This window comes from Dipodomys spectabilis, unplaced genomic scaffold (assembly GCF_019054845.1).
Source record: "Dipodomys spectabilis isolate Male_0828 unplaced genomic scaffold, ASM1905484v1 ptg000157l, whole genome shotgun sequence".
NCBI classification, from domain to species: Eukaryota; Metazoa; Chordata; class Mammalia; order Rodentia; family Heteromyidae; genus Dipodomys; species Dipodomys spectabilis.
In genome coordinates, this window is record NW_024870834.1 from 7,710,871 (window position 1) to 7,723,263 (window position 12,393).

The 12,393-nt window shown below is 44.4% G+C and overlaps 1 protein-coding gene across 2 annotated transcripts in view; it reads right to left on the minus strand.

Moving 5' to 3' along the window:
• Positions 1-12,393, minus strand: part of Tdp1 (tyrosyl-DNA phosphodiesterase 1) — a 67,350-nt gene that overhangs the window by 27,301 nt on the left and 27,656 nt on the right. For both annotated transcript variants that reach the window (XM_042692863.1, XM_042692862.1), the window contains one exon: positions 11,483-11,590. In XM_042692863.1, coding sequence (XP_042548797.1) covers positions 11,483-11,590 — 108 coding nt within the window. The remainder of the gene's footprint in view (positions 1-11,482; positions 11,591-12,393) is intronic.

The following is a 12,393-nucleotide window of genomic DNA, read 5'->3' on the forward strand; positions in this document are numbered from 1 at the left end:
ATCCTAAAATTCCCTTTTTTTCAGTCTAATTTGGTAAGGCAAAATACACAAACAACACCCCCAACAAAACAAAACACAACCCCCCCCAATTCAGGCATTTTAGGCATCTCCGCACCATTAGCAATTATGTACATTATTACTAATTGTCTGTTTACCCCTTGTTACAGTGCTATAGTTCAGGATCCTTTCCTCTAAAATGTAGTCCAAATGGACTGTTCATTCAGGCTGTTCATTCTCCAGCTTCCTTCAGTGGTTCTCAGAAAGCATCCCTATCTTTTTTCCAGTTAATCACCTCATAAATGCCATGGCTGGGTATCTGGGACTCTCCATAAGTGGCTGTATCCAGCCTTTTCAATTTCATTTCCAATTATGCCAGACTTTTGGCAGAACTGACTGTCTACCTGCACACACGTCGTGTTTTCCAAGGCTCTCATATTTTTGGAACATCATTTGTTTGACCAGGACCTTCCTTCCTCATTCCTATATAGACCACTGGAGCCCTTTCCACTCTGCTCCCCCTCCCCCAACTTTCTGCCTCTATCAGAAGCTGTCTACCTGTAAACTCCAAACCTCTGCTTATCTCCGAACACTGAATCCGCTAGATGTTAAGCAGAAAAGAAACGTCTAATTTATTCAAGAAAAGGAGATGATACATAGATCTTAGACTTGTACATTTGGATTTGAGAATTAAATCTCTTTGAAATCAGAATTTGGAGAAGTCTACTGACATGCGTAATGTGCCAAGTAGAACAGAGGGTAAGAGCAGGTAGATCCTGAACACACATTTGCACAGTGCCAATCTGCAGGCTCCTTACCTACAAAGCATGGTGATACTGTTTCTGCCTCATAAGGATGATAGGAGGATTATGCCAGGTAGGTGGGTAAATCCTTGGCACATAAATAATGCTTAATGAATGTTAGCTGTCACCATCATCAACACTTTGTTAAGTTTATAGAAGGTGATTCTGTTTTTTTTCCTGGTATAGTTTACTAAATGATGGAATTCTCTGGAAGGCAAGTTCCCCCATCTTACATGTTTTGATATAGATTAGTCTAAAGCTGATTCACCAGAGCAGTCTTGTGACTCACTCCATAATCCTAGCATGATGTCCAGTGCAGTCATTTTGTTTCATAAAGGAAATCAAGATTTCCTTTACAAATATATAAATATATGTTCCCTAACACGTAATTCAGATGACACTACTCTTACGCTTCCCTTAATTTCTACTAGAGATGGTGATAAAATGTCAGGAATATAAGAACATAGTTAAAATGAAAGCAATTCTGCAGAAGCTGGGTAGTCTTGGGAGATTAAGAACAAGAAGGGATATATGTCAGCTGTGCTCCAAGGGGGAGCACCATTTCCTACAGGTACAGTAGAGTGACACTGTGGCTTGGATCTCAGCCCCCAGCGTGGTTAGGATTACAGATGTGAGCCACCAGTACCCAGCCTTCAGTTCCCCTTTAAAATGCTTCTCCACTGTAGCCATCCATCTCCTAACAAGTCACAACCCAGGCAGCTGACAAAAATTTCATGCTTCTACCTATTCAGTCAGTTCATATCAAACTCAGCCACATTCTGCATCAGTAAATGCCACCCAGAGTCTGAGTCATTGGCTGTTTCTCTTCTTCCACATCGCTTTCAATCCTCCTATGATCACTCATTCAATTTTTTACTCCTCTGGCCTACATTTTCAACTCTATATTCCAGACCTTTGCAAGGCACCGTGCTGGGCCTGTGGGCTTTAGGATATTAACAGCTAGATCTGCCAACCACTGAGAGCACGATCAGGAGTTTACTTTTAGTAGGTGTGTTCCGGGGAATTGTAGCAGTTTGGGCATCTATGGAAGTATCTACTGACAAGGTGGAGGAGGGATCAGAAAAGAGCTCACTCCTGAGTGGAATAGTTAGATGACACATCAGGGAACGATGCCTGTGCTTGACAGACAGCTATTGGATGGGTATTATGATGTGGACAAGTGTGCCCCAAAGGCCTACGTGCTAAAGGCTTGGTACCAGGCTGTCCTACTGGAAGGAGGTGGAATCTTTGAAGTAAGTCTTTTGGGAAGCTCTCCAAGAGGTTTCTGGGACCCCAGACCCTTCCTTATTTTCCCTCTGCTCACTGGCCATGAGGTTTGAGTGGATTTGTTCCGCCATTCACCCCTGATCACAATATGTTACCTCACCATAGGTGATAAGGCTACCCAGTCACTTGAGCTTGCTCGACAGGACTGGCAGAAACTAAAATCTCAGATGGGTAGTCCTATGGTAAAATGATGGGCAAGAAACGAAAGCCTTCTGGGTGGAGGGCCAGGAGCGATTGGGAAGGTCAAGGCCAGAGGCGGGAGGTGTAGCAGGGAGGAGGGAAGACTGAACACCTGCTGCTTTGGTCAGAAGGGGCTGCAGGGGGTTTCTGAGCTGTGTTCTCCCCAGGGCCTTAGTCAGCGGTTTCAGGCCCATGGCAGAGGCTCAATAGAGCTATGCCAACTACAATGCAAGTTCTTGAGAGCAGGGTCCGCAACACACCTGTCTGATTCAGTGTCTACACACAAAGCTTAGGCAAGAAATATTCATATCAGAGTATTTAGGCTTGAGGCTTAGCCCTCTTCTTTTACCTGATAGGTGCTTTAGTTTTCCTATCCCTAAAATAGTGGTAATATTAGCCCCTAGCTCCTAACTGGAAGGAATGAGTTAGAATAAAAAAGGGCTGGGCATCACTGGCTCACACCTGTAATCTTAGCTACTCAGGAGGCTGAGATCTGAGGAACACAGTTCAAAGCCAGCCCAGGCAGAAAAGTCTGTGAGACTCTCATCTCCAAGAAACCACTGAGATAAAGCCAGAAGTGGTGTTGTGGCTCAGGTTAAGCATTATGTACATGCTGCTACTATTTATGGGTGTTATTTGGAGGTTAGTCCCAGGAGCAGGAGGACTCCCAAGGAGAGAATCATCCCAAGCCAACAGGTGCACCTTGTGACTAACAATGACAGTGTACAAAAAGGAACTTCAGGGGCTGGGAAGGTGGCTCAGTGGTAGAGCGCTTGCCTTGCATGCCTGAGGCCCTGGGCTCAATTCCTTAGCACCACATAAGCAAAAAGAAAAAAGCTGGAAGTGGTGCTGTGGCTCAAGTGGTAGAGCACTAGCCTTGAGCTGAAGAGCTGAGGGACAGCGCCCAGGCCCAGAGTTCAGGCCCCCCCCCTCCCCAATAAAAAGGAACTGCAGGCCCAGGGCAGGGGTCTCAGGGAATGATACCTCATGAGACTTGCTTGTTCAAACTTTGAAAGGGGCACACTCTGCCTTTACTCCCTGTGCACCAGAATGCAAAGGAGAAGGTACTGCTTGACCTTGAACCATCTCTACCATACAAAGGAAGTCATCCTCAGGCTGCACACCTGATAACTATTATTTGTACATGAAGCAAACCAAAGAATCTCAATATTTGGGAGTTGGAAATGGCAGGCAACAAAATCTACCCAATTACACCTAGAAATATGTCTCTCTTTACAGATCTGTCTGTCTAGTGTGTGTATCTGTGTGTGTGTGTGTGTAAGAGAGAGTGAGATTCAATTTGATTTCCACTAGAAAACTCCGACAAAGAAGGGGAGAAAAACCCCACTGTCTCAGAATGAAAGGAACAGACACTAGAGAAGAATTACACAGCGAATCTGAAAAGCAGAGGAGGGAGAATGTCTTTCATGTTTCTTCAAAAAGCCACAGCGATCTTGTAGTCAAGCACTTGTCTCATTTTCTCCCAAAGTGGCAGCACCAACATTTCTGCTCATCCTTGACTATCTCAAGCTGCCTGTCAGTTGCTAGGCAACCCTAACAGCGCGCCAGCACGTGTTAGCATCCACCTTGCTTCCTGCCTCCCACAATGCACAGCTTTTATCACTGTTCTCACTGGGTTTGCCAATTACACGTAGGCACTCATGTCTTCTTAGCCAACGGTTCTTCTTAAGGCTTTATCTTTTTGCCTGTTTGGTGCTGTGGTAACATTTAAACACTGTATATGTCATCATGTCCCAGTAATTCCTGTAACAACAAGCTGCTCATCAACCATGAGAAAATTTCACGGTAGGATCAAAACAGACGGAAGAAAAGATCATATTAAAACCATAAATAACTTGCCATAAAAGCAAGCAGCCAAACAAAAGAGAAACTGCCAGCCAGTAAAACATTTGAAAAGTGTTAAATTGGAGCTAGTTTAAGTTTCTTTGAACACTGACATCTGGTTGGTTGTACTTGTCTTGATGAAAGAGAATAATCTTGACCAATTGTCAAGGTAAGCTCCTATTGAGGTTAGAAAGAGCTGTTATCTATGGAGAAATGTGGCTCGTATTATATGTCAAAGTGTTACAGATGCAAACTAGACAAAGGCTGCCCAACCTGCTTTTGCAAATCTCAAGAGGCCTAATGAATGTGAGGCACTAAAAATCAAATGATTAACTAACATTAAACACATCACACAGTTTAGTGGGTAATCTCCTCATGTGTATTCCATCATCATCCTCAGAGCATTCTATAAATCAGATAAAAGCCCATATTATATTGCTAGGGGCTGGTCGCTTATCCTATAATCCTAGCTACTCAGGAGGAGTCTGAGATCTGAGGATCATGGTAAAGTCCTTCATTAGATGCTCTCATCTCCACCCAAAAGCCCGAAGAGGAGCTGTGGCTCAAGTGATAAAATGCCAGTCTTGAGCAAAAAAGCTATGGGGCAGTGTCCAGGTGCTGAGTTGCAGGTTGAGTATGGGCACTCGCATGCACGCGCCACACACACACACACACACACACACACACACACACACACACACACACACAGAGCCCATATTATAAATGAGTTTCCAAATTTAAGTGGTCAGACTAATAAGTGGCAACGCAAATTGGGATTTGGATATTTGGACCCCATCTCAGGTTATATCCTCAGAAGTATAGTGCTGGTTACTGGTATTTCCACCTGAGGGCCCTGGGCTTGACATGTTAATAGGGCTAAAGCCACTAGAGTCAGGAAGTGAGTAATGATGGTTTCAAGTGGAAGAGTACAGTGGCAGCTAAGGGCACAGGAGCAGGAGGACCAGTTATGCATACCTTTTCATACTGGGTGTACATATTACCTATTGGAAAATACAAAGTTGTTTTTTTTTTTTTGGCTGGTCATGTGGCCTGAACTGGGGCCTGGGTGCTGTCCCTCAGCTCTTCAGCTCAAGACTAACACTCTACCACTTGAGTCAAAGTGTCACTTCCAGCTTTTGCTGCTTATGGAGTGCTGAGGAATCGAATCCAGGGCCTCATGCATCCAAGGCAAGCACTCTACCACTGAGCTACTTTCCCAGCCCCGGACAATACAGTTTTTACAAGAGTTCCAATTCAAATACAATCATGCACTGAACATTGGCATTTCGGTCAACAATGGATGCAGACCTAAAGGTAAACATAATGAACTGAGGCTGCTTATCTAGAAGTTTCATTCAGAGGGGAGGACTGGAGATAGACATTGAAGGAGTAGCCTCATTATTTCAGATAATAGAGAGAAAAAAATCCAAGGAGCAGTCTAAAGGGAGTCTAAGGGAGTTCTCAGTCACTCGTTTTAAATTTTCTGAGCCTCTACAAGCATGAACTATATTAGGCCCTGTATCTGTCAGTCTGGCAGCAAATGTAAGCATGAGATAATTATCAAAAGGTAAGATGAGTATTTTGGTAGGAAACAAAATTGGACAATTACAGGCTCAGTTTCTCTTAGAGTGAAACAAAAGCTTCTAATTCAGAGAGTCTAATAAAACAGAAATTTCATTAAGGATGGTTTTAGTGTGAGTTTTATGATTCTCAGTGATGTTGTCACTATAGCAACTCTATACTAAAACATGACTCAGGACTTTTGAAAAATATTCCAGTCAAAACCTCAATCACAACACATAATGAAGGAGAGGAAAGAAAAAAAATTGTGATTTGCTTGTATTTAAGAGAATAAATGGAAAAGTGAAGGCTAGCATTGTTAAAAGACTCCAGTCTCTGACTATCACTGGCTGCAGCTTTCATACTGGCAAAGTGTCAGTTGGATAAAACAAAATTCTTGTGTTGGGGAAGCTAATATCCTCCACTTGTGGGCCAAGAAATAATAGGGAATAAGGTCCCTACACGCTGCAATAAGAAGAGACTTTGAAGGGGAGGAGATTTCTAAAGAAGGAAATCAGATCATGTGGGGGATCCTCCTAATCTTTTTTGAGACTATTATTTTTAACAAGTCTACATACCCAAGTACACATGGTTGTTAGGCCCAGCCAAGTGGCAGGGCTAAGTCCTTCCTGCAATCACACTGCCTCCTCTGCCCCCAGGTAAGTACAACACACTTCTTAAATTGCCTTTGGAGCTGGAGCTTCAGGACGCCAACGATATTCAAGGGTTGTTTTTTGCTCAATGATGGGAGATACACTTCAGTTTGGAAAACAGATAAGACATTAGATCAAGCCAAGTGTGCAGAATGAGATGAGGAACCACAGGGCGTTAGAAACACCAAAGAAGAGGCCAACGGTGCCCTGTTGGAGAAGCACACTATTTGAGAATAAGCCAAAACAGACTCCACTAAAGCCTTGTTTATTTTAGAAAGGCTTCTGGAGCAATCTTCTTACAAAGCACTCAATGATTCCAACCAATTTGAATGATCACGTGCACTGATGTAGAACTGCTTTCCATAGACCCATGACTAATAAAGCCTTGGGGGACCCCAGGAGGTGTCACTGGCAATTCAGCCTCTAAAAGGGGGAAAGTGTGGCCACCAACTACTGCTCTGGACTCCCCATTCAATCAGAGGAAACACAGGCAAACCCTACACCCCTGAGATCCCCCAGCGATTCATACTCATGACACTCTCCTTTCTTTTCCAGGTCTCTGCTTAAATGTTACCTCATCAACCAGGCCTTACCTGACCCTCCTATTTACTGGGCAGCTCCTTGCTCTACCTGGGTCCTTAGCACCCCGAAGATGGAGCATGGTGCCTGCAGTCACACTTACTATATGAAACCATTTCCTCACTTCCACAGTGATGCCCATGATCAGCCCCATCACACACACACACACACACACACACACAGAGTACCAAATAGGCACTGGACACTGGGTGTGTTGCAGAAGACAGACAAGAACATGGCCTCAGATTCTGTAGGGGAGCCAGATAATTCCACAAACAGCCAAAAGCACAATGACGATGCAGGAAGTCCTAGGTATTATGCAAGCCAGGAGGGCTTCTCAGAGAGGGGGGTGTTTACGTCCTGAAGGGAAAGACAAACTAATGGCTCTTAAGTGAGAACCTTCTGGTATAGAATGGTCTGAAAGCAAGGGCTGGAATTACACAATGTATACAATAAGGTACTTGGCTTCAGTCAAACATGAACTCCACTGGTGCAGGAGGCCGAAATTCCTCCATTCCTATAGTGCCTTTGTGGGCAATTCATATTTCGAGTAATATGTGGTGCTGTCTCAACCCTGCAGCTTTATTCTCATCTGGCGAGAGGACAAGCCAACCTCACAACAGTAATGACTGAACTGAACAAGACATGTAGGTGAAAGCCAGCTACTGTCTGCCTGCAGAGTGCCAATTACATTCTTTCCCTGGGTGCCGGCAAGGTCTGACATTTTGATAGTGATCTCCCCAGTGACGGAGGGACTTTGGCTGAGGCACTCAGGAGAGCCAGGAGACTGGATCAAGGGCCTGATGATATACTCTGAGGTGACTGCGAGGCTTGTCGGTATAGTAGGTATTGTATGCAGTAGGTATAGTAGGCTTGTAGGTATATAGTAGGTATAAGTATAGATTTTATGGGTTGGGAGGTCCCTGTGAAGGGCTATGCTCTTATCCTCTTATAGCAGATGTTTTTCTTCTTCTTCTTTTTTTTTTTTAATCCAACAGCTGTGACTGATCTTCGGAATTAAGCTTCCACAAGAGAGGCAGGTTGAGGTAGGTTGAGACAAGTTGAGGTAGGTTGAGAAGCTACCCCTGTCTGATGGCAAGTGTATGTAAAAGTGATCTGGAGCCCTCATACCAGACTTCCTGCTTTCAGATCTCAGGAAATGGGTTTGGAGAGAGTCAGTGACTCAAATGGCAAGAGGCTCAGTTGAAATGTGGACTAGGTTCTACCTAACTCCAAACCCATGCTATTCCTGCTATTCTAGTCAATCTCCCTCCCCTCAGCCTTATCCCCTCTGCCTCCCCGGCTTCTGCCTGCTCTAGAACTCCTGTGGGGCCTCCTCCTACCAGCTCTTCCTCACAGAGAAAGGCTGTCATCTCTCCACGTGGCCGAGCCTGGCTGCACACGTCCGCCCTCATCCTTCAGTGCTTCCCCAGATGACATGATTACTGCCAAGCTCTCTGTGACCGGGCCTAGTCCCTATACCCCTGTACCAGCATCCTAGCATCCTACATGTTCTCCAGCAGAGGGCCTGTATCAGCTGTTCTGCTGCCCACCGTGCTTTTCCCTGGGAGGGCTGGGACCTTCCTGTCCATCTGCCTCAGCCTGAGCATTAACCTTCTAAGGCTGCCTTCTCTGACTGCTCTGGACATGCTTCAACACATCACACTTGCAGCTGGCCTTACCTGTCATTTTCATGTTTACTTGTACACGGTGTGCCTCCTCTACTCTGCTCGGCCTGAAATCAGCTCTACTAGAGTCAGTTTACATCTTTTGTTCCCCATGGTACAGAGCCTGATGCACGGAAGGCGATTATCTGCTAGCTGTGGAAAGGCAGGCACTTTGTTCATCCTCAACTAGAATGAAGTCTTAGTCTTAGTGCCCTGAGTATCACAGCACATCACTAGTGTCCCTGAATACAAGTGGGTCCTTATCCCACTTAAATCCCAACGCATCCCCACTCACTTAGATCCTGTGTCTGTGTCTCATTAGGGGCAGTTTTGGGGTAGTACTGAAGTTTGAACTCAGGGCTTTGTACTTTGCTAGGCTGTTGTTCTACTGCCACTGTCTGCTCTGGTTAGGGTTAGGGTCTCACTTGTACCTGAGCCAGGCTGGACTGGCATCCTATTTTACACTGTCCACACTAGCTAGGATGGCAGACATAGGCTACTGTGCCTGTGATGGAGTCTTGTCAACATTTTTGGCCTGGGCTGGCTCGGACCAGGTGATTTTCCTGATCTCCACCTCCTGCACAGCTAGGATCACAGGCAGGAACACCAGTGCCTGGCTTCTTGAGACTTCTTGAATGTGGAACTGTATCACCCTTGTGTCCTCTCTGCCTACAATGCCGTCAGTTTTCATGAAATGCATGTTGAGTACCGTGAAGTACTGAAGAGGATGGCTGGGTCTCTCAACTGCATCGGTTTCTAACTGGTTTGTAGAGGTGGGGCCAAGACTGTGAAGGTAGAGACGCTTCATGGTGGTTAATCATCAGGAGGGAGATCAGATATTCCTCAGTTGCTACATGTTTTAAACTGATCCTCTGAGAAAAGACAACTGTTGGGAGAGGAGGGGAAGGATGCTGGGCAGAGGAGCCTTGCATACAAAGCCACTGCAGTAGAGTTAGCCTGATGCTGGGCACACAAGAGCCTTAGTCCCTGTTGTCATGCTACAGTGGAATACCTGAGGGAGATGGGAGGAGAAAGCAGGAGGGTTGGAATCTACTCCTTTATCACGAGCTCAATTCCCTGCCAACTACCCCAATCCCTCAATAACAGCACCTCTCCATTTGTGAGGGTGGCCCAATCACCACCTGTTCATCCCACCTCTCAACCTGGCTGCATTGGGGAGTAGGCTTCTAACAAATGACCCTCAGGGGGACACAGGAGACCACAGATGACAGCCTTATCATGAACAGAGGAACCGTGTCTGCCAGACACAGGGGGTTGGAGGTGAAGCAGTTAATTCGGAGTGGTCTACGAGGTTGTCAGTAGTAACCTGACATCAGTCCAGGGGTTACACTCTTGCCCATGAATTCATCAGACTCAATTTCCAACTGTGGAGGTGTTTGTTAGCCCATGTATGAGCTTGGCACCTCATACCATCCAGGGCCTATGCAGCTCCAGGACTGGAGAGGCTCAGAGAAAGTCTTTAGGGCAGAACACTGTTCCGTGGTGAACATAATCACTTCATCTAGTACAAGCTGGTCATACTAAAGTTTGAGCACATTCTCCTAAACAGGATGGAACACAGCAGTGAGGGAGAACCCATTGTAGAGAGCTCTGAGGATTTCAAAGATATGTGGGAAGGAGAGATGAGCAGAGGCTGAAGACTCAGGGCCTCTTGCTCTTGTTTGGTGTTTTGGCTCAAGGCTGGTGCTCTATTACTTGATCTACAGCTCCACTTCTGAGTTTTTTGCTGGTTAGTTGGAGATAAGAGTATCTCGGACTTATCTGCCTGAGCTGGTTTCCAATCATGGTCCTCAGATCCCAGCTTCCTGAATAGCCAGGATTACAGGTGTAAGCCATTGGTGCCTGGCTGGTTTCTAAGTGCTTCTCTTGCCTAAAATCTCTTCACAAGTGCCATTTCTCTTTATGCTTTCTTTCTTTTCTCTTCTTTCTTTCTTTCCTTCCTTCCTTCCTCTTTCTTTTCTCACAAAGACTGAGCTGTTTATTTACAATGGTGCCAACACAGTATATAGTAGTAGTTTTATAGAGTTTGATTTAGAAATGTATAGAAGTTGAGCATTAAAGAGGAATCATAATAAAAGGATCCATGGTTAAAGACAGTAAAAATCCTTTGTCTATCTATCCTCTTTTTCTCTTCAAATAAAAAGGGAAAATAATTCTAGAAAAAATTCTCTTCTGTGATACTTTAATTAGTTGGTACTAACAGTGATTATGTTACTGAGTCACAAAGAGATGCCCAGTGGCTGAGTTCAGACTAGGAGTCAGGTGCTGATGCTCCAGTTCCAGCGCTATTTTCAAAAGGCAAAGCAATTTATCTTCCTTAAAATACAGACACAAAAATGCCAGTGCCAAGGGGCTCCTTACAGGGATGATAAAAATACTCTAAAATTAGATTATGATGATCGTTGCACAATTCTGTGAATATGTTAAACCATTACATTGTAGACTCTCAGTGGGCCGATTTTATGCCAAGTGAATCATCTTAATAACGACGTTTTTAAAAAGGGCACCTAGGAGATTGATTGCTGAAGTTTAAATTACCTATGTAGAAACTAATGAAGGATAAAATTAATTTAAAAATTTCATGGTTCTTCTGTATTTACCCGAAATGTCAATTTTTTTTCAACCCCATGATTATCACAGTAAGGTGTAACAGACATAAATGCAAAGTGTATGCAAATCTTATAAAAACGGACAGGAAAAAAAATCAGGCAATGATCACATACTCTATAAAGGGATTACTAGGGGACCTCCTTGATGTGAGTCCCATATGACACAAATAGGCTGAAAGCTAGTGACAATTTACAGATCACTGTTTAGAAATCCCCTCAATAGATGGATGTTACAGTGACACTGAACAATTTCTGCAATGAGGAATATAAGGGCCACTTACCTTGTGACAAGGAACCAGGCAATTTTGCTGAAGTCCGGCGAAGTCCTCAGATATGTCTTGATATGTGGCATGGCATTGCTGCGGCCAGATGTCTCAGCAGACCACTTACTAGTGACAGAAGATAAACGATTAGTTAGGAAATGATCCACAATGGGAGGCGGTCTATGCCTGTAATTCCAGCTAACCAGGAGGTAGAGATCAGGAAGATAGTGGCTTGAAGCCAGGCAGGGCTAAAACTTCACAAGATGCCTTCCTAACAAAACAAGCTGAGCATGGCGATGCATTCCTGTCACCTTCACTGTGTAAGGACCATTGGTAGGAGGATCATAATTGGAGGCCAGCCCCAGTCAAAATATGAGACTTATCTAAAAAAATAAAAAAAAAAAAGAGCTGGGGGATATGACTCAAGTGATATACCAGCTGCCTAGCATTCAGAAAGCCTGGAGTATTGCCAAACAGAAGAAAAAAAATCAAATTGGCCATAATCCTAATATTAGGAAACAATTGCATAAAAAAGCAAAACCCTGTAATCTAAAAAATAGTAGGAGCACATTTCTGTGACCTGTGATAACAGTGTAAACTATTCAGACAACAGAATAGTATGATCCTTTTAGAAAGTGGGAATTTTTTAAAAAAGGAAATTTAGCATTGCTTCCCAAAGCACCCAAATCCTTTTGGCTACTGCCTTCTGTCTTTCTGCCCCTCCCCCCCCCCCCCCCCCCCACACACACACATTTGAGTAGATCCATTATTTCTGTTATGCTTTTTTATTTGGACCTGTGAACTCCTAACGGTAGGAATCAAAGTCCCACACTGTGCTGAGTAGAAAACTTAAATGAAACAAATACAAAGGGGACAAAATGTAGTCACCACTGAGTTGAGAAGTACACAGGGCTTCAGTCTTAGCTTTG